Source organism: Xiphophorus couchianus, chromosome 12 (genome assembly GCF_001444195.1).
Source record: "Xiphophorus couchianus chromosome 12, X_couchianus-1.0, whole genome shotgun sequence".
NCBI lineage: Eukaryota > Metazoa > Chordata > Actinopteri > Cyprinodontiformes > Poeciliidae > Xiphophorus > Xiphophorus couchianus.
In genome coordinates, this window is record NC_040239.1 from 16,509,099 (window position 1) to 16,535,502 (window position 26,404).

Genomic DNA, 26,404 nt, shown 5'->3' on the forward strand with positions numbered 1-26,404 from the left:
TGATGAAACCATCTTTAAACTGAAATCAAAACCATCAAGTGGTTTTATACTCACTGGTGGCTTTAAACTAGTAAAACAAATCATGACTTTCCCTGAGGGCTGATGTATTTCATATGAAAACATAACGCTTCATCAAACCCTGCTCCACCCACTCCTGTGTCTCACATCAATGAGATGTCAGAGGTGTGTGTAAAGGTCTTGTCCTTTTTCCCCACCATCAATAGTTTTAGGGGGCCTGGAGAATAACCCTTATAACCCATCAGCTCTAATTACCCCTCAGTGAGTCCTCAGAGACAGACGCTCTGGGAGCTGAGCCCCATTCGTCACAGTGCGTCTGCACAGTGGACCCGGTCTGGGGAGAAAAAATGCAAACTGTCACACTCTACTCTGTCATATAAATTCTCCTTCGTCTCAGTTTTTCTGTTGCAGCTGCTCCCCCGCCAACTGTAGATGCAGACTACATTAGGAAGCCCATTCACAACCAGCCACCAGCATTTGGCTGTAATTTGTCTCGGCTAGGGGAGCAGAGGGCAATTTACATGTGAAAGGCCACGCCATATTGAAATATTGTAACTAATTTTTTCTCTCTCTAAGGGTTGCTGATACCAGCTTTACAAAATTCAGATTAAATGTTTGCTGCCAATATGAGAATGGAGTATTATTGTAATAGTGACATAGTTGGCTTTATACCAACTTTAGTAAGAGTTCATGAAAACTGGGCTCCTCATCCTGCTGACCCTTTACAAACTAACTCATCTTTTGTGGCTTTTTTCAGCAGAGAGATGCAACATGGGAGCAATTTTGATCTACAAGCTTATTTCATAAATCCCAATATACTTATAAATTCAAGCTTTATTATATTGAGTAGATAATGCCTTAAAAAGATTTGGTTTAAGATTACATTTGAGAAAGAATAAATAAAGTTACTCTCGCAGTGTTTCATTCTTATAGACATTCAAATTTAGAAATCAATTACAAGAACTGTGAAAAAACAAAATGTTTTTATTAATGGAAGTCATTCCAGAATAAAGCATCACTATTTAAAAGAAAAACTCCAACTTTCATTCAGTTTAATCATCATCTCACTTAATAAGAAGCTATTAGCGGTTTAATGACTCCATTTGGTTTGGTTACTTTTCCAAATATGATTAATCTTTTCCCTGTTGATATACTACACTTTTCTCACTCTTAGGTTTACATGTTACTTATTGTTAAGATGAATTAATATTAGCTTTATCTTCTGTTTATTTTATTTTATTTTTTATTTAAAGCAGCTATTTTACTTTGCTTTGCTTTTTCCACTGAAATCCAGGGGCACCTTGGATATCATCTTTGGGTTTTTCTTTGTGTGCAAATGTTCACTGGATGAAAAGAGAGAGACTGAGCGATGAGCTATGTGCATGCATGCGTGCATGTGCATGTGTTATTGATGAATGCGCAGGAGTGCATGGTAAAGGTGGAAGTATACTCCAAAAGAAAATGCCAGTTGAACTGCAAGGCGTAAAGAAATGTCTTCATTTGATGGATGATCTGTTCAATGCTGCAGGTTTAGGAATGTCCATGCAGCCGCAGGAACAGAAATAGTTTCTGAACCCTGAGAGGATACCCACCTAGGGCCCAAAAGAAAGGTCTTAATGAATCCCCTTGTTAACTCAGGCACTAATATGCGCAGCATTTAGAAATGATTCAAAAGTGAGATCAGAGAAAGAAAGCTGCATGTCCTCATGTGAGACACATATGGATTCTTCATTAAAATAAAAAAGGAATATATTGCCCACCTAGGTTAGACGTGGTGTAAAAGATCTTTATATGCAGCAATTTCTAGTTTTTTTTCCAACAAAGTGTGATAAATATGTTGTAAATAAAGATTTAGGATGTAATTATGTATCAGTGGAAAGTGGATGGCAATGAAAATAGTGTAGGTTCATTTTGGAAGGTGTTCTGAAGCAAAGAAAGTGAGACCATGATAAATCATTTTAAAAATCCTCCCTGACCTATTCAGATGAAAAAAAACTCTGTTGGGAGAAAATTTAAAACAAAACCAGGTTTCTTTAGTCTGCACATCCTAAATATATTACGTTTTAAGGACCTTATGATACAGTAGTGAGTCTTATCAAGTTCACATCTTCAGCCCGCTATAATGAATATGATTATCTGAAATCAGACTCAGCTTAGCTAACAAGATTTACATCTTTTAGCAAAAGCCATAGTTTGCAGTGAAGTTTAAAAGGAGAAAAAGGTTCTCATTGTCTAAAGGTGTCGGTCAGCAGAAGGGATCTTTGGTAAGAATGCAGCAAATCATTAAACAAAAACCACTCTGCAAGTGAAAGATGGTGGAGGAAGTATAATGCTCTGGGCTTAGTTTTTTTCAGTGTCATTATTTATTTTTTGTAAAGGTGGGTAAAATTACAGTTTCAAATTTCAGTCAGCTTGGACTCAAAACCTTCTGGAGTCTGATAGAAATCTGAATATAATGAATCACTGAAACAAATATGTGAAAATCATGCAGCCACCACCGTGTTTCACTATGGGGTATGGTGTTCTTTTGGTAAAGTTCAGTGTTGTCGCATCAAATTTACTCTTTGTTCCATCTGGCCAGATCATACTCTCCCATAAGGCTTTGGAAGGTCTTAAACAAAAAATTATGTTGTTTTTTTTTATGTTGAAAGGAAATGCTTTTGTTTTAGTGCTCCATTTCTAAAACCAACTGGGCCAAAAATGTTTTGAAAAATGTGATCATGGTCTAAAACACAAACTCTTCTAATTCAAACCTAGACTTTTACACCTTTTATATCCACTGTTGAACATTAATGCAACACTTATTGGAGTCTTAATGGGGAGGGTTTTTATTTCCAAGACAATGAATTTGTTCTCCAGTTTTTAATTCAGCCACCCCACTTTGAGTAACTTTTGCACCAATCTTTGCTCCTGTCAAAATGTGCAGCAAAATTCAGTTTGAGTATACTGCTGCCAGAACTGTATGCTTGCACATGAAAGGTTGCTGTGAGCTGCATAGGTGTGTATGTTGAATGCAGGCGAGTGTGTGTTTGCATCTGCATGCAGAACAGCATAGGTGAATGCGTGTGAAATGAAAAGAGGCTGTCTCTGACTGAGTGTGTGGGTGGATGTTGGGGTGTGTGTGTGTGAGGCAACATTAAAATAATCTCATTTCATTAAATGATTGAAGAAATACCTAGAACACTTTATTTAGGGTGAGCTGGAACAGATTGATAAGAGCATCTTCTTAAATTGCTCATCGTTATAAACACGTCAGTCTCATATATGAAAGTCTGATGGGCGGGGCAAAAACTGCAGACACATAAAATATGTATTTATCTGCTATTTAAGAGTTGTGGCAGTAGAAAGTTTGAGTCAGCAAAGCTGAGCAGATGAAGTTGCCGCCGTGCCGTCAACAGATTTGTGAAAAGAACAGAAGAAACTGTCCATACATCACCTGAGTCGCAGGTCATTCTCCAGGGCTGTTTCTCCATCATCACAGTTACAGGAAAGAGGACATCAAGACTTTCTGCTTTGCTGTGAATTAATCAGTTTTTCTCTTCAGTTTTCCACCTGGCTCCTCTTTGCTTCGCTGCAGCTCAGTTACAGGCTTGTGTTGCACTGGGAGAAATGCATTCCTGAAGCTGCCTTCATTTTCTAAAAGACATTCACGCACTGTATTAGACAGACTCTATAACAGATAAAACAAAAGGATTTCTGCCATTTGACCTGAATGTCAGTGACATTTTAATGACATTTATATGTATCTCAATTTTAGAGAAATTATTCCATTTTCTTTAAAAAAAAAAAGTGTCACTTTTTTGAGAACAACAGTGGTTCGCTGGGAATAAGTGGGTCTAAATATTCACAGTCAAAGTCTCTCCAACAAAAAAACAAAGAGAGGATGGAAGAATAATTAGCTCCATTTTGAATCTTATGCTTTATTCATGCAGTTAAATTTTTTTGTGGACAATCGAAGTATATCATGTCCCACTGAGCCATAATACAGCTGGTATTTTGTAGTTATGTGACCATTAATTTCTTCTGAGTACAGTTTGAAGTCTTCAACAACCTCATATTTTATGCATATATTAACCAGACTGCTTGAATTATGATTTAGCTGCAGGAGTTCTGCCTGATCCAGACACCAGCACAGATGTTGCTGATGTATAAACTCCTTATTTTAATTTATGGAATCTGTGACAAAATCTATTGACTTATGTATGATTTTGACCCTCCCTCACTCTGCATATCCACCTACTGTCTTCTCCACTTATGAAGATTAATGGGAGTCTGGCCCCGGATTGACGTATTGCTGCTGTCATTTTCTATTGCCTTCATCTTTCCTGCTCTTCACCTTCATCAGTTCATTTTTTTTTCTAACTTGCTGCTTTTGTCTTTCACAGGTTTATCTGGCTTTGCTACGTTGAGGTCTCTGTAGAGACACTTGCAGGTTCTCTGTGCGTGATATCATGTATCTGTAGGTGTGACTCATGTGGGCTCTGACAGATAAAATGTAATCTGTTTGCAGAGAGAAGGCGTTTCTAATTCTCACTTCTTTTAATGCTTATTTAAATGGTTCCTATGGCAGTTCTGGGGACAAGTAGACTTACGTTTTCTTCTGAAGAGGAGCTGAAAGACGGGATAAGGCACAGAATGAGTGTTTATGTGTGCAAATGAAAGGTTTGCAGTAGAGCTGCATAATCGGCCCAGCCCTATACGCTTCTCAAAGATGCTGCAGGACAGAACTGCAGAGCATCACAGTGCCAGCAGAAGGGCATTTACTAGAAACCGCTGACATAAACGCAACAGTTTTTGTCAAAAAAAAAAAAAAAAAGTTAAAAATGCAGTGATGTGTGAGGATAGACAAGAAACAAGTTGGAAAAAGGCGGTTAACAGCTTTTGGTGTTGATTTTTCTCCGTTTTTCTCTCTGTTCTCTGAGCCATCGGGTCATGGGCAATAAACTACCCCAAGCAGCAGGTGTGGATGGCTACAGGCTTTTATTCTAACAAGGGCAGCTTGACACAGTGTGCAGAGGGCAAGTCTGCATCAAACCTAAATCATCCCCGCTTAAAAACCAGAGTAAGGCCGACTGCATAATGATCTGAACTGCTCTGATCGCTGTCCTATCTGACAATATACATGATGAATGGTACAGTTTAAACCCTCACAATGACAGGAGATTTAGTCCAGCTCAATGCTTCTCACACCTAATTCTCTAAAGAAAACTACAGGATATGCTCAGGGGGAAAGGGTTTTACTTTCTTGCCTTTGCTTGTTTTTGTGATTCTATTTCTCTGTTTTTCCTTTCCTTTTTACGGATTAATAAATTTGTAGTCTCTAACGTAATGGAGATTTCTACTCTTCCAGGGGAAATAATAAAAGACAATACCTAATTATCCTCCTCATTGGGGAGGGTAAGTGAGGAGGGTTCGAATCGGAAATCTGGACCAACCTGTTCTACCACCTGCTGCCACCAGAACAGCTATAAATGGCCCCTTATTAAAGCAATATACTTTAAATCATTCAACTTGCCACACACCATGTAGAAAGTACAAAAAAAAAGAACTGTAAGAAGGTGCTCAGATAACCACAAAATTGAACATTAATTTTTTCCTACGTGTGAAAAACTTAACGCAGCACGTCATTGTAACCTGAAAACGCCATCGTCATAAGGACATGAGATTCTGCCAAAATCATTCTGTGGAGATTCTTTTCTTCTGCAAGACACGGAAACATGTTGGTTAACTGGAAGATGGATGGGAAGACTTGGGCCTGGGGAGGCGGCTACATTTAATCTGTGACTTGATCATCTGTGATCACTTTAAAACTGATGTTGAAGGACAGTCTATTCGATCTGAGCTCGAACTGTTTCACAAAAATGAATGAATAGATGTGAAAAGTTGATACAGACATACACCAAACCAGATGCATCTGTAATTGTAATGAATAGGTGGTTCCACAAAGTATTTACTAAGAAGGGCTGCCTTGTACCACAAATATTGGCAAAATGTGCAAAGGCTTTTGGGGAAAGAATTCACTTGCAAGGCACCACACTTCTTCCATAGTTGTGCTGAGCACCTTCACACTCAGTGATGCTAAGTAAGGTTTTGGTTTCTGGACTTCTCATAAGACTCTTGCTGATGCTAATTGAAGGAGTCATGGTACTGAGCCAGAACCTCCTTTCATTTTAGCATTGGATTCATTCAACTTCCAGAGCAGCAGCCACAACAAAGTCTTTCCACAAAGAAAATAAATTGCATTCGGAGACAAGTAATGCTTTAACTTTAACTTTAGGATATCCTTCCATATTTTGTTGCGAGTTCAGTTCATCTCAACGGGGTCAGCAAAAGGACATTTTTGACATGATTTTCTTCCCCTTTCACTGAGGACCACAGGATAATTTGTCATCTCTTCATGCACATTAGCATCCATGGTACCCTGCTCCTCACTCTTTCTTTGCTGAGCTCTCATCACTCTCCAGACTAAGTGCTGTGGACAGGACAGTCATCCCCACGTGACGTATTTGCTCAGGGCACGGCCTAGTGGCATTGAGTAGTGTATAGCTTTCTTTTTTTGTTCCCCCCCCCCTCCTTTCTCTCTCCTGCTAGCATTTATCTCTCTGCATGGTTTTGGCAGCGATGTGCTTTTCCCAGCATTTAGCCAGGAGAGGGAGAGCGGAGGGGAGAGCCAGAGAAAAGGGGCCTTTTCAAGCGAGGAATGACGGACGGTTTATTAAAAGAGGCAGGGCCTTTTGAGAGGCTTCCCCCCACCCCATCCATACCCCATGTGTCTGGCCTATTGTAACTGGGCGGTGGCAGGAACCCCTCACCACCACCACCACTGCTAGGCGCTTTGTCACTGTAAGTCACCTCACTGACTGAAGCAGAGCCGCACGGTAAAAAAAGAAAAAAGAAAAACCACACCCATTCGCCACAGTAACTCTTCACCATTCTGGTGCGACCTGGTCCGTGGAAAAAATGGATTGTCTGGCTGTCACAAAACATACAGGAGACACAGAGATGGGCGTGACGCACTGGGAAGGAGGGACTGGAGAGAGGAGGGAGAAAGTTTAGAGGGACGTGGAGGTGGAAGAAAGGTAGGAGAGGAAGAAAGAGCAGGGAAAAACGTTTAGGTGAATGAGTAAATATTAAAAAAAATAGCAAAGAAGAGGCATGGATGTCTTCAGGACCTCATTGGGAGACCTGCTTGTTTTTAAGCTGTGTGTTAAATGTGTGTCTTTAGATACAGGCAACATTCCTCTAGAGATAAACCCCTGGGCCCCCATCCACTGAACCCCCACCCTCTCCTGTCTCTCCACCCACCATGCCTAGTCAAGTGTGTGTGTATTTGTCTGGCCATGAATGTGTGTGTGTTTATGGTGGATGGGGGTCTGCGTGTCCTGTATCGCAGCACTCGCAGGGGGCCACAGAAAAGACAGCTGTGTTTCTGAGAGAAACAGAAAACTTAAGAAAGGGACAGTGGAGGGCCAACAGGGATGCCAGTCAAGACCGTCACTTTTGGAGTGAGTACCGCACACTCTGCCATCCGCCGCCTCATGCTCCTCTCTTTCTAGCCTGACTCAACCTCCTCTTACTTTCTCACTCATTGTGCTGTGTAACTCTCTCCAGCTCTAATCTTTTCTTTCTTACTTGTTTTCAGAAAATTTTAACCTTATTTTCTCAGCTTCACTGCACCTACAACCATCTCTGTGTTGGTAATGAACCTTTTCTAACTTCCAAGCTCAAATTTGTTTCTCTGTTTTCTTGCTCTCTAATATTTAAATGATAATGCATTGCTATCAACTCAATATGCACTTGGTTACTATTCAAGACATGTTCTCTGTCTGTTAGTGCTCAGTTTGCAAAAAGCCATTTTTGTTTGCCCTCTGTCCACAACAGCCATTCTGGAGACCTTTCAACTTGTTCTTGTTTTCAGTCATAAATTAGCATCTGAACATGGTGCCTGTCAATATGCTGCGTATTTAGGCACATTTTAGTAGAAGTTTCTCAGTGGGGTTGGTTGCTTGGGAGGATCCTGTGGTGCATGTGCATCAAAGATTAGTGCGTCTACATTTGGGTGTTTATCATGGTGTGTTTTGCTCTTTAATCTTGTTTTTGGCTTCATTCGGACGTCTGTTTGATGTTCAGCTTGAATGATGTCAGCCAGGATTAGCTGTGGTAAGCGAACGGGAGGTCAACAAAATGATTACTGGATCAGTTAATGAGAAGTTTCCAGTGTAAAGAGTATAGACTGACTTACTGAGCCCAAGCAAAATAGGGTGGATACCCACAAGGGTCTAGTGTTTATTTTATGTCTTTGATAATACAGGGAGGGTTCCTCAGGTTTTACAGTGATGTTCATGATGTAACTCCTAGAAATACAGCTTTTAATAAATGTAAAAGATAAATGTCATTCAGTTTAGTCAGCTCTGAAACCTGTTTTTCCTATTTTTGGCAAATAGTATAAGGTAAACAAAGAAAAAAAACAGTAGAGATCAATTAAGCCTCCTTAAGACTAACTTTATGTGCTCAACAAGATTTGTTCCTTTGTAGCTCATGGATTTTAAGAGTGTCAACGTACAACAAAGCACAGAGAAATAATGCAGATCGCTACCAAATTTTGACTCAAATTGTTGGATGAAAAACAGACAATGTTATTGCAATATATGGTATTCCTGTTTTAGAAAGAAAAAAATCATGATTTTAAGATGCAGGTTTGAAATGGTGACAAAATGGATGGAATAAACTTGAGTTCAATAGACCCAGGAGATTTCAGGAACAAAGTATCATTCTCTGGATTCAACATTTTCACCTCCATCTATAGTCTAATAAGGCAGCTGCTGCATCAAGGAACTGCTCATGGTATGGAAAAGCATGTATGAAACAGCAAAAAATATATTCAGCTTGACATGATAACTTTAGTGTTGTTTACTTAAGCCCCAAATTGTTCCCAACTCTACAATATTTAGATTTGGAATTAATTTCCACTAAGAAGTTTGTTTCATTACTTGTCTGTTTCATTTCTTTTCTGGAACAATGTAAATTGAATCAATGTAAATTGAATATCAACTGATTAAAAAACATTTTTCTTTACCTTTCATTAATAAATTAATGTTAAATTGTTTATACCCTTCTCCAAAATAAATGAAAAAATCTTGGGCAATACATCAAACAAACCCTTCTTGTAATTGTTGACATGCCAGTTGCAAGTTTCCACGGGTTTCTGGATGATTTATTTTTGGTGATGAACGCGACATGACCTAATTTTTAGCTCCTTTCACAGATTTTCCATCGGATTCAAGTTGCGACTCTGGTTTGGTCACTCAAGAAGTAAATTTTATTTCCTTCCAGAAGTACCATGCATGTAAAAGAAAATATAACTATAAACTTAGCTCTACCAAAATATTAAAAAATCTTTAACTTACCTGCATACAGCATACATAGAACATTTCAGCATTCAGAAAGAAGCAGCAATCTACGAATATTAACATTTATGAAGATTTTAATTATTCTATATGACCAAAATCACAAAATGTTTCTTTTATATGCCAAGTGTGTTGAATGAAATAATTTTTAAAAAAATTCTTAAAAATAAAGCATGTGTCACTTATAATACTCTTTTTTTATTTTGCTTTGTGAGATTAAAGTCTCTTTTGAAAGCATTTCAAGAATACATATCAATACTATGAAGTATAAAATATTGACAAACATTTTTGTTCTGTGTTTTCAGTAACTTCAAAAATAAATTATATATAAATGTATGCAACTTCCTTCATATTAGAGTTCAAGCAGTGTGGTATTTAGGGTTCATATTCGTTTGAAAATATTGAATGGATCTTTTTTTTCTAAATATATTTCACATTGCATGCAGCACCTGAAACAAAGAAGAATAACAAATGACTTACAGTTGTGTAACTGTGCAGCAGAGCACCATTTGTTTACCATATCTTTATCCTATTCTCTTAAGCCTAGCCCAACGCTATCTTCACCCTATGGCTCTCACCCTCATTGTCATTCACAAAAGATCACAATAACCATAACAATAATACCCATGACAATCTCATCTTGAGGCGCAGAGGCTGCAGCAGGGCCAGTCATAAAGAGACGATCTGTAGGCAAGGCAGAGACAAACAGTGGGCTGCAGAGTGGGGGTCCCCAGGAGTGTGAGAAAGTAAATACTGAAAGTGGGACACTCCACAGACGAACGGTCAGACAGATGACGCTTGAGGTTGAATCTTTAGCAGCTCCGTCCTTATTAACTGTGTCCATGTGTGAGCATCCCCACTGACAGACTTTTACACTAAATACATCTCTGTTGCTGCAAACAGGCTGCTGCCAACTCCTCAACAAGCTGCAGGCACTGCAAGCAGTAAAAATAGGGGGGGGGGGGTTAAAACAGCAAGTCAGCAGAAAGAAAAGCAATGAAATAGTTATTAAGCTCTCTGATGTCATTACCATAGCCAGCATTTTGTGTTGCCCTTAATGAAAAAAACTTGATCATTAGTCTAAAATAGATCTAGATATTGAGTAATGGGAGGTTTAAATAGAAGACATTACGCAGGCAGTGTGAGCCTGGAGAGTTTTTATTTTTTTAAGTTTAATAAAGTTTTGCAAGAAAAGCAACACTTGTCCTAGCTGAACATGGGTAGACTCCTTATTTTCCTCATTTTGCTGCAATGGCACTTTAACTATTCATCATTTGCACCTGGTGCTACATCAGCAAATTTCCAGGTTTATTTATATGTTTGTATGTGTGGGCGTGGGGTGTGTGTTCACAAAGGAAGGATGTCTTCACTTGGAACCTGTTTGCTAATTTTAAAAGAAATCCTTATATTTCAACTCCAGTTTTGATCACTTGTTTGGTTTGTTGCTAATCTAACCAGCATTCAAGTGAAACGTTCCAAACTTTTCATTTAAGTTGCATCAGAAACAATATTGTTGAGCTTGCTTTTGTTCAGCAAGGAATGTGAAACAGATTAAGGATCAAATCCTCATTAAGAGCCGGTTGCATTAAAGAAGTTATTCAATAAATGGTTTAAAAATTTACATTTTGGTTCACAAAGTTCTAGTTTGTAATGTAAGATCAAGTTGTTGTAAGATAGCAAAGATCTGCTTTCAGCTGTGTAAGTGTTCTCATTCATCTTATTTCTATCCCTCACACATTAACACACACACACACACACGCCCACTCCGGCTGACTCATTCACATCTGCTTCAAAATTCCCTTGATTGTGAATGAAAATCAGCATAAAAAAAAAAGAAAAGATTTTTGTCCTGTTCGTCTGGAGCACTGATTGCTCCATGTGCACGCATGCACACACATGCATCTTTTTGAACACTGCAGTGCACTAGTGAGGGGTGATGTCATTCTATCTGCTGCGGCACCAGCAGAGGAAGCTGAGCAGGAGAAATAATAACGGAAGAGACATGAAGGTGGAAAAGGGAATAGACGTAACGGGAAAAAAAAAATAACAAGTGTTGGGAGGATTTGCTGTGATGGATGACGCTGAGAGATTAATTTCGATTGATAATTTTGAGCTTCATTATGAGAAGCTGTGCACCAGTCTTAGCCTGAGGACAGCTGCACATTGTGAGCCATTGTGTTTTGATGCTACCCATGTTAACCAAAAAACGCTTGTATGCAGGCTATTGTCTGCTCTTTCTACTCTGAAGAGTGTGATTAATGTGCTTGCTTGGTTCTGCTCAGTCCAGAAGACTCAAGCTCAACCACTTTCTGTGGGAGATATGGAAAAGGATGGGGAATCATTCATTTAAATCCAATTCAGCTAATTGTACCTGAGGAGTTGCTTCATCACACATTCCTGTCGTCTCTTTATATAGAACATGCAAGCTGCACCTGTTTATGTGTGAGCCCAGGGATGGGTGTGGTTCTCCTGAATCTTTATCTCGCTGCACCACGCACTCCCTCCTTGACGTCAGCTGCTAATCACACAAACACATGAAAATGCAGAAGTGCGCAGTAGGAAATCCTTGCCGTGAAGGGAAATTCTTCCTGCAGGGCTTTGAGAATGAGTTGCTGCTGTTGTGTAGACATCTGCAGACCGCACAGGGGCTTACATTGAGGTCAGTACGGTGTTAGGTACGGTTTTCACAAGAGCATCCATATTGTGTAAAGTTCTTTTCTTCAGCAGTTTGCTGTTTCTGCAGTGAACAAGATGTTTTGGATGTTGCTATGACAGGGTCAGCAAGTACCAAATATAACAAAAGCACAAAAGCTTTGCATACAATTTGTAAGTTTTACATTAACAAGAGGATTTGAACATTGAGAAAAAGGACATTAGTCTGTCATGTGTGTGAGGCAACTCTGTATTGGTCAGTTATTGACCCATGCAATAACTGCACACAAATAAAACAGTCTGATATCCTGCACTTCCTCCGTTATTTAGACCTGTTTCGCCCAGTATTTGTTGTAATATTACATATTTCTTAGCCTGGCAATAACCTTCTTGTGCAATTTCACTCAAAAACATTATAATTTCCAACAGAGACTGGGCTTTCTCCACTGGACTTAAATTGCGTCTGGTAGATTTTTCTACTGGGCCAATCAGCAAACAGAAGGAGAAGTTGTGCACGATGATGTTGATTTTCTGCGCTGCTTTAAAATTGTAGTCTGCCTGTAGTTTTAGGTCTGGCAGCGGAGGAAGTGAACGAAGCCGTTCAGTCTACGTTGATCACGCTTCCACTTAAACATACTCCTTTCTTGTCAGTGGAGGATTAAACTGGCTCATTACATACGTCAAGGGCAAATGTTATCAAATGGGTAAAATTTTTATCTTCAACACAGTTCATGCATCCAGGATGAAATTGTTTCTCAACAGCTAAGAGCCCAAACCTTCTGGAAGAAGCAAAGTGTAGCACAAGTGTAGCCTGGTTTTTACCAGGCTACACATTTTCATGTGCATAATACAAATTAAATCAATATTTAATTTAGTATTAAATATTGGTATTAAATATTGGTTCTTGTGTTATTGAAGTCCTAATACTGCGATCCCAGAGAAGGTCTGGAGTTTTCAAAATTTTCGTCTGCTGGATGTGGCACAGAGATATACGATGCTGCTGCCATGTTTATTGTAATGTGAGGGTCCATAAACAGGATGGGAGCAGGCAGGGTAATGTCTTATAGCAAAAACTAAACAACAAAATAACAATTCGACCAAAGAGCATGATAAGGGATGACTGAAAACAACATGCTCAAAAAAGAAAGCAGTGACGACTGACAGAGGCAAGGCTTGCTGAAGGGCTGTAGCTGTAGCTGACAGTAGAAAACCAGAAGACATAAAAAAAGACCATCAAAACAACCATGAAGAAAATAACGAGTCCCAGTTGTTAGGACAGCTGCCCCTGTAGCTGCACACTGCTTGTAAGGTGACTGAAACAAGGCTCTCACACTTTCAAAGATCAACAATCTCAACTATTTGTAAATGTTTCCCAGAGAGCATTGTACTGTTTTAACTCTACCGTTGGCAAGCTGTGAGCTGCCTGTTGGTTCAGACAATGCTCTGTCTGCTCAGCAGCCTGTACACTGAGGCAGCTGATATCAAGTCGTTATAGCTGTGTTACTCTAGATTCTAGAGTAACACAGCTATAACGACTTGCTGTGTCTAGAAAGAGTAAAAAGTTTATGTAGGTTACCAAGTTTAGAAGGTGCCCATATTTTTGCAAATCCAATCAAAATCAAAATGTTGAAAAAGTGATTACAATCAAGTCATTGATTAATTAAAAGTTATTTTATTTTACTAAATTGTGGTATTTTTACTCAAAGTTATCACACATCCATCCCTGGTGGTAAACGTGAATATCAAAACTCTCAAAAGTTAATTCAGATGTTGGTTTTTTGTTGGATCAAAATAAATGTTTCTGTTGTGTGGGTGTGCTTCTGGGTTGTTTGCAAAGAAATAAAACTATATTGGAGAAATAATTATCTTTAAACCTTAAGACTTTGCACAGAGAAGTCTGAACAGGATTTGCTGTTCATCTCGTGAGTTCATACTTTTCCACTGTGTAAATTTCAACTTGAACACACACTTGTCAGATGTTGTTTTGGTGCCACAATCAGCTGGAAGCAACTTTTGAAACTTTTCAGTTTTCTTGCCAACAGAGTCCCTTATTTTTAAAGTGATCTCTCTCTTTGCACAGTTTTGTGTGACTGGTGTCCCGCTGAGGGTGGGTTGTGTCATTTGTTGCTATGCCTCTACTCCTGGCATGCGGATCCTTTCTGTTTTTTCACCAAAGGCCCCCCCGACCTCTCTCTCTCTCTCCTTTCCTTTCTCTCTCTCAACCAACAGCACTGTCACAACAGTATCCAACAAAGCATAAAGCGACGTGTTTTGTAGCATTTTGAGAGGTCTGCACAGTGAATGAATCCATTATTTGCATATATGTGCAAACATGCAACTGCAGCCTCTTCCTGTCGAGCATTTTGAGAAATCTGGTTGGATGGAGTGATGCGGGGGAGGCACAGTGAGAGTGGATATTATGTGAATGAAAGGAAAACGTCCAGGTTTTGACGCAGTTACTCCCTGTCATTTCCCCCCAGTTGCTCTCCAAGACTGCTTCTTGCTCTTTCTCTCCTCCCGTTCTGCCCCCCCTCCAACGCTCCCACCCCAGAACCGCATGAGTGATCCCGTTCCAGCGGCACTCCTGCCTGCCTGGGAGAGGCACGAAGCCCTCAGACACAGACAAAACACAGACACAAACACTAGGCGTGCAATGTGCCGGGCCCTGAGCCGGGACCCGCTGAACCCTCACGCTCTGCCCCTCTCCCTTTCCTTTAAAGCATCATTGTTGTATGTACGTTACATTTCCTCTTTATGTGAGTAGCTGATAATATTGGGGGACAATTTGAAGTTTCTGCTGCAATTCTTCAGTCAGATTCTTGTCAGACCTTCAAACTCCAAACCGCAGAGGCAGATTTTTAACTTGCAATCAAAAATTGCATCAGGGAGGAGAAAAATTAGGGAAAAATTGGCGGACAAGTGCCGACTTTGTATGATCCCTGGTGTTGTAATTGTTGTTTTGTTTGAAAATATTAACCAATCACTCTCCTTTTCTATTTCCCTTTCTTTTCCTTTACGTGTCTCGCACTTTCTCTGAAACCCATTGTTCCCCCCTATTTTTCCCATTTTTTTTTCTACTCCTTCAGGCAGATGCTGGCAACAGTTTTCTCCGAGCGGCTCGATCTGGCAACCTGGACAAGGCCTTGGAACATATAAAAAATGGCATTGATATCAATACGGCCAATCAGGTGAGAGAGAGAAAAAAGAGAGAGAGAGAGAGCTATCATTCTCCAGATTAATTTAGTCTCCAGCAAACTGAATTGATCATCTGGTCATTGTTTTTTATATTTCACTGTCTTTTTGTAGGGTTTTATTCAAATTCATCCATTTTTGTGTTAACAAAAATTACTTCAAAATGTGCCACCAAAAAATAGTAGTTGAGATTTTTTTATGAGCATTAATTACCTCACCATCACTGCTTGGAAGATTTTATTTTCTTCTGTCTACAGATCGGCTTTCAAGCAGATTAGATTTGGCCTAATATGGAAAATTAGATTATAATCTTTCTAAAAACATTGGAAATAAAATAAATAGTAAAATGTATGTATTTAGGATGCTTTGAAGCAATGTGAGCAGTAATTTTGTTTCATCCAGAAAACAAAACAAAACCAAGTTGTTCATACAAATTATGTCCGTTAACCTTGGGAGTATTGCTGACCCATGTCTTGCTGCTCAGTCATGTAGAGAGACCACCATTATCAAAAGATAACCCTGGATTACTAATGAATAAAAAAATTGGGAATATTTGTGTTCAAATGTTTTGCTCCTTCCCACTTCAAAACCTCACTTGTGGCTCATCTGCTAATAGCACCTTCTCCCTCTCAGGACATTTTTGTGGTATTATTTCCTGTAGTAGAAATGATGGGTGTAAAAAAATGCCCTAAGAAAACTATTTAAGTCCCCATAAATGGTTCTGCAGTAAAAACATTTAACAATGAAACAATTCCCTGTGTTATTTTGTATTTCTGTGTATGTTTTAATTGTTTCTCATGCATGGACTGAGCACTGTGCCTGTTTGCTCACCTCATGCATGCACTGTTAATCTGATAATCAGTTCTTTAAGGGGAAAGCTACAGTTCAGTGTGTGTTAAAGAAATGGTGCAAAGGATTCCCATTGCTGCATCTCCTCCATCCTGCCTCCTTTACTTTGACAGTTGTTCCCTGAGTGTCCAGGAAGGGGCAGCATTACAGATGCCCTTGGGCTCCTAAAACTTTGCCTGTTCCCAGTTTAATTTTGCTCTCTTCAACCTTTGGTCCAAGACAGTAATTACAAAAGATCCCCATTAGGTTCCACATGAATACAAAAATAGAAATGGAAAGTGACTCAATTCTGTTTGTGATTCATAGAGAGCTCATTGATTAACATTACAGATAGATTTAAAAAACTGCCCAATGACAGACTGTTTTTGATTCAAATATTCTTGAGTGATATTTTATTTAAAATGTGTTCTTCTCTGCCACCTTGTTGTTTTGTTTGGTGTAAATTGTACCTGAGTTGAAGTGATAATTAGCAAGATTCCCATAGTTTTGCAATTGAAGTTTTTTATTTATAGAAAACTAAGTCAAAATCAGATAAAGTGTGAAATATGGATCGCATTTTCTGATTTTCGTTTGATTTGCATCCTTGTCAAGAAGGTTTACATTCATACAAAGATATTTCTGAAAACAAACTGCAGATTATCACTTTGCCTCCATTGTGAAGTTTGTTTATACGTTGGGGTTGTTTTCTGGTCTGAGTAGACGCCTCCTACTCTTATCACCAGCACACATCCTCACTCCTTCACCGTGTTTTCTCCCCACTCTCTCCTCTTGGTTCTCATGCTCACCTCAGTTTATTTTTTCAGCTTTTTTTTTTACCCTTCATTTTTGCTTTCTGTTTCTTCTCTCTCCTCTGTATCCAGTAGAGTGATGGTGTGCTGTGGTCTCCCCACTCAGAGGAATAATATCAGTGGTGTGGGAAAGGTCCAACCTCACATGTCCTGTGCGGCTGAAGGTAGGCTGTGTGAGGTTAGACCTATCCCACACGGCTCGTATTCTTCCCAGCCATGAGACCAGCGGCCTGCCATCCCCTCCCCTCTCTCCCTTCTCCTATAATCGTCACTAAGCGAATGAAAAGAAGTCCTCGTCTTGATTTTCATTCCTGTAGACATCGTTTTTGATGATAACCTCTCTGAGTCTGGCATATTGCATGTTGTTCAGTAATACGCTTGGTGTGTTTGGTGAGTGATGACGTTACTGTGACTTCAAACCACTTGTATCAGCTGGCATGGCGCTCGTGTGCTTGTGTGTTCCCACCGTGTGCGTCATTGTTGTAGGACTCTCCAGTATCAGGTCTGCTCTTCTCTCTCCCTCAGAATGGGCTCAACGGGCTGCATCTGGCCTCCAAAGAAGGCCACGTCAAAATGGTGCTGGAGTTGCTTCACAACGGAATCACTCTGGAGACCACCACAAAGGTAAAGTATCATGCAAAGGAAGAAACGCACCAGCTGGGGTTAGAGCAGTAGTAGTAGTAGTAGTAGTAGTAGTCTGCACTACCGTTTATGTTTTAAATAAAGAGAAAATCCCCCACAGAAAGAAACGGATATGATGTGCTTCACCTGTACAGGAATAATCTGACCTATCACACATGGCTTTGCAAAAGATGTGGCTAAGTCAGTCCTCATTGAATCCTTTTGTACTTACTGGGTCATCATAAGAGACTGCAACAAGTAACTGGCTCATTTTCACTCTATAATTCTATTTCCATCTAAAATATCAAGGAATATGCCTTCAGGCACAAGCTCAAACAACCAACCATCACCTTTCTTTGCTTTTTTTCTTGTATGTTGGTTCTATTCTATTCTATTCTATTCTATTCTATTCTATTCTATTGTACTCTGTATGTGATTTACTCGCTGAATAACCAGACAACTCCAGCTCTAATTTTCTAATTAATTCAGCCAATATTATTTTGAACTTTTTGAATCTCCTAAATTTTGCTGTAGCACAGAGGTTTTATCTGCAGATCAAATGCTCTAAAAAAAATCATGCGATGACTATGTCACAACAAAAATAATTCATCTCTTTGTGATGCAGTAGAAAACTGTTCATGACTGGGACTGAGTGCTTCAAAAGCAACAGAGATTCTTCAACAACTTCACCAGGCTTTATGTTCAACAAAATTCATTTCATTTTAGTGTTTTGGCAAAATACAAAAAAGGATGACAGAAGGACTTTATCAGATATGAAGAAAAAATTCATTTATTTAAACCTTGCATGTTGAACCTTTAGAAATGATTGCTTTAGTAGCATATGGCTTAACAGTGTCTTGTTTAAATATTAATTTGTCTTCTTCCAAAAAAATATCCAAGCTTTGCAAAAGAAGTACAGATCTCTGTACCTCATTTGTAGGTAATTATGCCATATTTGCTTGTGTTTGAGCAGAAAGGGAACACCGCCCTCCACATTGCAGCTCTGGCAGGGCAGGAGCAGGTGGTCACAGAGCTGGTAAACTATGGGGCCAATGTCAACGCTCAGTCCCAGGTGAGAGCTGCTCTCACTACAGACGTCCCATGATTCACTGAGACTGCTTCCCAGTCCTCACTATGTGAATTTAGCCGCTGTAGCAACTACTGCAAATCCATCTGTTAAAATTCATCTCTGTTTGTCTGATATTCCTGTGTGTTTGTGTTTCCTCTTTGTGTGCATCCTGGTGTGTGCATCTGTGATTTTGCTTTGTTGTGTGTGGTCTTGTATGTGTGTGTGTATGTCTGTGTGCATCGTGTGTCTTTCTGAGACAGAAGGGTTTCACTCCACTCTACATGGCAGCACAAGAAAACCATCTAGAGGTTGTGAAGTTTCTCCTGGAGAATGGAGCCAATCAGAGCATTCCAACAGAGGTACCAAAGAACTGAGAGAGAAAGAGAGACCCTTTGCTCTCTGTGTTTTCCATTCTGCTTTGTTTTCATGAGCCTCTCTTCTTGCATCGGTCCGTTTTCAGCTTCATGAGTCAGCCCCCCTCCTGACCCTCTCTCTTGTGCTGCAGGATGGATTCACGCCGCTCGCCGTGGCTCTTCAGCAGGGGCATGAGAATGTCGTAGCTCTGCTCATCAACTATGGCACCAAGGGGAAGGTCCGGCTCCCTGCACTGCACATTGCAGCACGAAATGACGATACGCGCACAGCTGCAGTGCTTTTGCAGAATGACCCTAACCCTGATGTCCTCAGCAAGGTTTGTGGCCAAAGCAGTGTTTGCTGTATTTTCGTGTGTTTTTCTTATGATAAAATGCAGAAGTGGTAATGTTGAAATGCATGTTGCAGACTGGATTCACCCCCCTCCACATTGCTGCACATTATGAAAACTTGAACGTGGCACAACTGCTGCTTAATCGAGGAGCAAATGTAAACTTCACTCCAAAAGTAAGAATCACCAAATACAAGGAAAGGGATGCTTATATTTGTTCTAATTTTTGTTCTCAGTGTTGGTATGAGCTCATCTCTGTGTTTCTGCAGAACGGCATCACCCCTCTGCACATTGCTTCCAGACGAGGGAATGTGATCATGGTCCGACTCCTGCTGGACCGGGGGGCCCAGATTGATGCCAAGACCAAGGTAAGACCAAAAGCTGCCCGATTTTAAACTCCCGTATTCTAATTCTACAAATCACCAACTAAATCATTAACAATCCACTGTTTTCAGGATGAGTTGACTCCTTTGCATTGCGCTGCCAGAAACGGACATGTCAGAATAATAGAGATCCTGCTGGACCACGGGGCTCCAATCCAGGCAAAGACAAAGGTAAGAAAAAACAACTGTTAAACCTTCTTTTCACATATGAATAAAAAAGTAAAGATGTTATTTTGTTTTTTTCAGAATGGCCTGTCACCAATCCACATGGCAGCACAAGGGGACCACATGGACTGCGTCAAGCAGCTCCTACAATACAACGCAGAGATTGATGATATAACACTGGACCACCTCACTCCGCTGCACGTGGCAGCACACTGCGGGCACCACCGCATGGCCAAAGTACTGCTAGACAAAGGAGCGAAACCCAACTCGAGGGCTCTGGTTAGAGATATATCATTCTTTTAAATTCCACTGAAGTGATGAACTGTAGCAGTGCATTTAAAAATATTCACAACCCTTGAAATTTTCTCACTTTAAGATTTGTATCATAGATCAGATCAGATGCAAACAAAACTGGAAAGAAAAATCTGGAAAGTGTGCCACTTATTGGTATTCAGGATTGTTTACTCTGATCTGAATAAAATACTCTCAAAACCTTTGGCTTCAGACTTTAACCTCTACAGTAAATAGAGCCCACCTGTGTGCAATTTATCCTCTGAATAAATGCAGATGTTCTATGAAGCCCTTAGAGGTTTGTTGGAGAACAATAGAGATTGAACAGCATGAGGCAGACATGTCGTACTGCAAACCCACCTACCTAAGCTGACCGGGCAAAGAGAGCATCAATTAGAAAAGCAGCCAGAATACTTTATGGTAAGACTGGAGGAGCTGTGGAGATTCGACGCTCAGGTGGGAGAGCGTGTAGGAACAGTTATGAGTCTCTATCTCTATGGTGACAAATAGTGGCGGCAGCATAATGCTATGGTGATGCTGCTCTTCTATGTAGGTAGGGGAATTTGACCAGAGTTGTCCAGGACGATTGCTGGAGGTTAGCATAGGGCAGTTGTAAAAAACAAAAGGGAAGTTGACCTTTGATTGGGACAACGCACAAATAATTTTCATTTGCTAGAATAGATAATTCACGTTCAAGGAATAAATCCACAAATTTTAAACTGATGTTTACAGACATGCCTCTCGCTGAGCTTGAGCTATTTTCACTGTACAGAGTCCAAAAGTTTCTGTCTCTACATGAGCAAAGCTGCTGTCCAATAATAACAAGTAACTGTTTGTTGTTACAGAACGGCTTCACTCCTCTGCACATTGCCTGTAAAAAGAACCACATGCGTGTGATGGACCTCCTGCTCAAACAATCAGCATCACTAGAAGCCGTGACTGAAGTAAGAATTCAGGCAGAAAGAATTGAAGATTATTCATCCTAAAGTGTTTAAATGTTTTCTTAAGTTTGTATTTTAATGCTCTTTTATTCTGTTTCTGTTTTAAAACAGTCAGGCCTAACCCCCTTACATGTTGCATCCTTTATGGGTCATCTTAATATTGTGAAGATCCTCCTCCAGAAGGGAGCTTCTCCCAGCGTCTCTAACGTGGTATGTAGCTTAAAGTTATTTTACAACCAGCTTAAAGAATCAGTTCTCATGTTTGAAATGTTGGTGTTGAATCTAATACGGGGGTTTTTGTTTCTGCAAACAGAAAGTGGAGACTCCGCTCCATATGGCATCTCGGGCAGGTCACTTGGAAGTGGCAGAGTTTTTACTGGAGAATTCAGCTCCAGTGGATGCCAAGGCAAAGGTAGATTAAAATAAACAACATGCAAGGTTTCATTACAAAGACTGACTCATTTTGAATTCGTTTTATCAGGACCGATACACTGAAGTAGATCTTATTATTCTAACCTCACTTACCACATCTTGTTCAATTACACAGTCAAAGTCAGATCCATTATAGTGGAATATATAGAGATTTTCAGGAAGTATGCTATTCTTCCTGATTGCTTGCCCCTCCCTCAACAGGATGATCAAACACCTCTGCACTGTGCTGCTCGGATGGGTCACAAAGAGCTGGTGAAGCTTCTGCTTGACCACAAAGCTAACCCCAACTCCACCACAACAGCCGGACACATGCCTCTGCACATCGCTGCCCGGGAAGGTCACGTTCAAACCGTGCGCATCCTGCTGGACATGGAGGCCCAACAGACCAAAATGACCAAAGTAAAAGAAAATATTCTGGTGACGCTGTGTTACGTAGCCAGTTTTAGCTGGGGTTCTGGGCTTAATCTAATACTTTGTCCGCTCACCTTTTTGCGCTTTTGTAGAAAGGCTTCACTTCACTACATGTAGCCTCCAAGTATGGGAAGGTGGACGTGGCAGAGCTGCTGCTTGAGCGAGGAGCCAACCCCAATGCAGCTGGAAAGGTGAGGGAAACCAATAACATCCAGGGACCTTGATGAATAAAACATTTCCTTTGGTAAATCCCTGATCTTGTTTTAACAGAATGGTCTGACCCCGCTGCATGTTGCTGTACATCACAACAATCTGGATGTTGTTAACTTGCTTGTCAGCAAAGGAGGGTCACCACATAGCGCTGCCAGGGTAACAAAAAATGGGTCTTAAGTGAGGCAGTAAAATGTTTATAATCCACACATATTCTTAAAAAAACAAAACGCCTCCTTTCTGCTGTCCAGAATGGCTACACTGCCCTCCACATTGCATCCAAGCAGAACCAGGTGGAGGTGGCCAACAGCCTGCTGCAGTACGGAGCTTCAGCCAACGCTGAGTCACTGCAGGGCGTCACTCCGCTCCACCTCGCCTCGCAGGAGGGAAGGCCTGACATGGTTTCCCTGCTCATCTCCAAACAGGCCAACGTCAACTTGGGCAACAAGGCAAGAGGAGACAGATAAAGTGTGAAACTGAAGGTTGGGATTTTGTTGTGATGTTTTAATTTGATGAATTTGTATTTTTATTCTTCAATTCAGAGTGGATTAACACCATTGCACCTGGTGGCACAGGAAGGACATGTAGGCATTGCTGATATCCTAGTGAAGCAAGGTGCTTCGGTCTACGCTGCCACACGGGTGAGACTCCTTCATTTCTTTTTCTTACAACAGGGGTCAGCAGCTGTTAGAGTCCAAAGAGCCAATATTTGCTCTTGCAAATACTTACCAAAACTTTCCCAGGGAGACAAATCCTCCACGGACCTTAAAGAATAGTAGATGTATGACACAAGGACTATAAATAAATCTCTTTGCTTTGGGTTGTGTTTGAAGAACCACAATTTGGAGACAAAATTAATCATTTATATGAAAAATATTACATGAGTAAAATTGGAACATCTGAGTTAACTTGTATGAAAAGTGAAGAGACACGTAAAGAGGGTTTCCTGCCTTTTAAACTTTCAAGACAAATGCTTGAGCTGTGAGCTGCCTAGTGAGCAGCGGCATAAACCACCATTGACACATGCAGGTAAAAAGCTAAACATCCTATTTAGGTTCACTGTGGATCTTATTGCTGAAGGTGGAAAATATATATATCTATATACAGTATATACGAAGATCTATATACTGTATATATACAGTATATAGATCTATATTTAAAGACATATATCCATCTATATATAGATTTATATATATATATATATATATATATATATATATATATATATATATATTAGGAAGAGTTAGATTTGTTTCAATAAAATGCTCTCTGTCTAAAATACGTTTTTGCCACGCACACAAATATAGACTGGTTTGTATTTAAACTGGTCATGCTAGCTGTGGCCACATGGCTCTGTTAGCTTACAACAGACATACAGTCCCAGCCAGAACACCTCTAACAGGAATGAGACTCTGATCATTCAACTACACTCTTGATTTAGTGAATTCTTCAGAGTGATTACATCATACAGAGTTTTTAATTGGGTTTTTCGTCTTGACAGATGGGCTACACCCCGATGCATGTAGCGTGTCATTACGGTAACATCAAGATGGTGAAGTTCCTCTTACAGCAGCAGGCCAATGTTAACAGCAAAACAAGGGTGAGTTTTTACACCATCGATGCCTGAAAAACTTTCAACGACTAATTTAGGGTTGGATCTTAGAACTAAACTGCACCGAGTTGAAAGGGGCTGCATAGTTGTTTCTTAGTCACAGCCATCTTATTAGATGTTAAATCTGCATTAAAAAAATATAAATATGCATTGACAAATGACTGTATATGTTACTGAACCTTTTTGTCTCCCTTGCAGCTTGGTTACACTCCTCTGCATCAGGCAGCGCAGCAAGGACACACAGACATTGTGACTTTATTGCTAAAACATGGTGCCCAACCCAATGAGACCACTACTGTGAGTTTGAGTGCAAACTGCCTTCTTCCTGCGAATTCTTTTTTCTTCAGTGATGCAATCTTCTTTTTTTTTTTTTTCATAGCATGGCATGTCAGCACTGGCCATTGCAAAAAGGTTGGGATACATCTCTGTTATCGATGTCCTGAAGCTCGTCACTGAGGAGACTGTTTCTATGGTGTGGAATGTAGAAGTGTCAATGTTTTTCCAGTGTTACAGTTGTGCAATAACACTTGCAAATGCAATTCCACAGAGCTTTTTCGGTATTGCTGTCATATCTGACTCTGGTTTCTTTCTGTGCTTTGCAGACGACAACAGAGAAGCATCGAATGAGTTTTCCAGAAACAGTGGATGAGATATTAGATGTGTCTGAGGATGAAGGTACAACATTAAAATATCACCTTGAAACAGTGGGAACTCAGGGTGTTTGAAATATAAGAATATCATTTTTTTTCAACTCTTCTTGCCCTTTGCTCTTTTTAGGAATTGCACAGCTAACGTTAGGTATGAACGTCTACTTCTCTTTTTTTGCAGCATTCAGAGTGTTTTGTAAAGTTCTGTGTGGCTCCATTTCAAGCTCTTGCCATCTTTGTTTCCCTTCCTTTCTCTCTCAGTCCGTCTGTAGTGGTGCTCACTGTGGTAGCTCTGGTTTCTCATTGGCATGCACCCATGGCACCCATGTCTGTGACCTCTCTATGTCCCTTCAGTAACACCGTCATTCTCTAACTCTCCAGGTGTCACTTTTTTGCCCCTCCATTGTTTTGTAAACGACACAGATACCTGCTCTGTGACATTTTACCATTCATAGTGGATTGGTGTTGTCTGTTTCGGGAGCAATGCTTTGCTGTGTGTGTTTTAGAGTGTTGGTTTCTGTACATTTTACTATTTTGACTGTATGGTGTGTTCTTCTGATCAAGTAGGCTGTTGGGTCTAAAAATGAATAAAAAAACAGATGAAGGATGTTTTAATCTTGGTTGCCATAATTAGCAGCCAATGAGCACTCAGAAGTTTTATCTCGTCTACATTGTCTTAGATAGAAGTCGCTCCAGCCACATCTTCCTACACATTTGATTCTGCAACATCCACAATTTGATTGCACTCTAAGCCGAAGACACACAGATTCTTTCAGTCAGAAAATTAAGTAGCATTAGTGGCACAACTCTACGAATCCACATTTACTGCACATACACACCACTGCCACTGAAGTAATGCAGGTGCTACACAAATATCACAGCAATGACCCATAATAAAATTAATTTATTTCATGCTACGCTGAGCAGAAACTCTATCTGCACTGACATATATTAACTCTCCTCTGATGCAGTAAAACACTGTGAACTATATGCCCCAAAACACTTGCATAACACAGTTAAAAGATGTCAAAACACTTTGTTGTTCAGCAAAATGTGAGAAAATGGTGTGACAACAGCTTTACAGTGTTAGGGAATACCCAGATTATTTAGATCAACAAAGCACTGCACACAAGTGCAGCCTATAAATACAGTTTTGCAAATCGCACCGACAAAAATAGAGTAGAAATCAAACTCTGTCGTGCAAACAGTGGCTGGGTGGCTCACCGGAAGCCAATGCTTGAAGCTGACAAACATGACAAAGGACCAACAACAAGGAGGACGGTGAGTTTACTCAGAGAGACGAAACATCAGACTATTTAAAAATGCCTTGACCAGGACCTGACACCTGAGATGGGATCAGGACATCCCTTGTTGGACTTGGTTTGATTGTCCTACTTGGAGACGGACATAGAGACAGAGATCAAAGCTGAGGCACTATTCACTGAACATGATAAGGTGTGCAGAAGCACAGCTTCAAATCAATGCCTTTACTTTTATTTAATTTTTTTAATGAAAAAGACAACATTTATATCAGTTTAGAAGGGATCTGTTTTTGGTCTAGTCACAGTTAAGATTTTATTTATGTTTTCATGTAGTGGTTAAAAATCATGCGTGGAAGTTTGATTTTACAATGCTGTTGACAGTTATGTCTCAGCATATTATGATTTTATATTTTTAGTCCCCTGATAGTTCAATGAGCAGATTGTCTCTAAAAATAGAAAGTAGCTCTTTCGCAGTCTTAAAGATACAAATCCAGAATGGTAAAGTGATAGCAGCATGTATTATGAAACGCGTGCTTTCTAGCATGTGATCAAATTTTAGCAGCGGACATCGAGGACTTGAGCTGAATCGTGGTGCCGCGGACAGTGCAGAAACGCACTCATGTAAAAATCTTACACAGGGAAGCTTTCTTTTTCTTTTGCTGCAGTTTATCAAGTGCATTATTTTCTCCTCTGTTTTGGGGTAAATAACCAAACCCAAATCGCCTCACAAGATGTTATTCAGATTCATGTG

General features: G+C 40.1%; 1 protein-coding gene across 13 annotated transcripts in view; it reads left to right on the forward strand.

Moving 5' to 3' along the window:
* Positions 1-26,404, forward strand: part of ank1a (ankyrin 1, erythrocytic a) — a 100,977-nt gene that overhangs the window by 39,447 nt on the left and 35,126 nt on the right. For 10 of the 13 annotated variants that reach the window (XM_028034504.1, XM_028034505.1, XM_028034497.1 and 7 more), the window contains 22 exons: positions 15,164-15,265; positions 17,432-17,530; positions 18,501-18,599; positions 18,857-18,955; positions 19,102-19,287; positions 19,377-19,475; positions 19,569-19,667; positions 19,755-19,853; positions 19,929-20,126; positions 20,984-21,082; positions 21,191-21,289; positions 21,393-21,491; positions 21,713-21,910; positions 22,015-22,113; positions 22,193-22,291; positions 22,384-22,581; positions 22,675-22,773; positions 23,634-23,732; positions 23,943-24,041; positions 24,124-24,216; positions 24,347-24,419; positions 24,522-24,542. In XM_028034504.1, coding sequence (XP_027890305.1) covers positions 15,164-15,265; positions 17,432-17,530; positions 18,501-18,599; positions 18,857-18,955; positions 19,102-19,287; positions 19,377-19,475; positions 19,569-19,667; positions 19,755-19,853; positions 19,929-20,126; positions 20,984-21,082; positions 21,191-21,289; positions 21,393-21,491; positions 21,713-21,910; positions 22,015-22,113; positions 22,193-22,291; positions 22,384-22,581; positions 22,675-22,773; positions 23,634-23,732; positions 23,943-24,041; positions 24,124-24,216; positions 24,347-24,419; positions 24,522-24,542 — 2,455 coding nt within the window. Of the gene's footprint in view, positions 1-7,336; positions 7,524-15,163; positions 15,266-17,092; positions 17,297-17,431; positions 17,531-18,500; positions 18,600-18,856; positions 18,956-19,101; positions 19,288-19,376; positions 19,476-19,568; positions 19,668-19,754; positions 19,854-19,928; positions 20,127-20,983; positions 21,083-21,190; positions 21,290-21,392; positions 21,492-21,712; positions 21,911-22,014; positions 22,114-22,192; positions 22,292-22,383; positions 22,582-22,674; positions 22,774-23,633; positions 23,733-23,942; positions 24,042-24,123; positions 24,217-24,346; positions 24,420-24,521; positions 24,543-26,404 lie in introns of those variants that run through there. The other 3 variants (XM_028034506.1, XM_028034507.1, XM_028034508.1) reach the window with 3 other exon arrangements.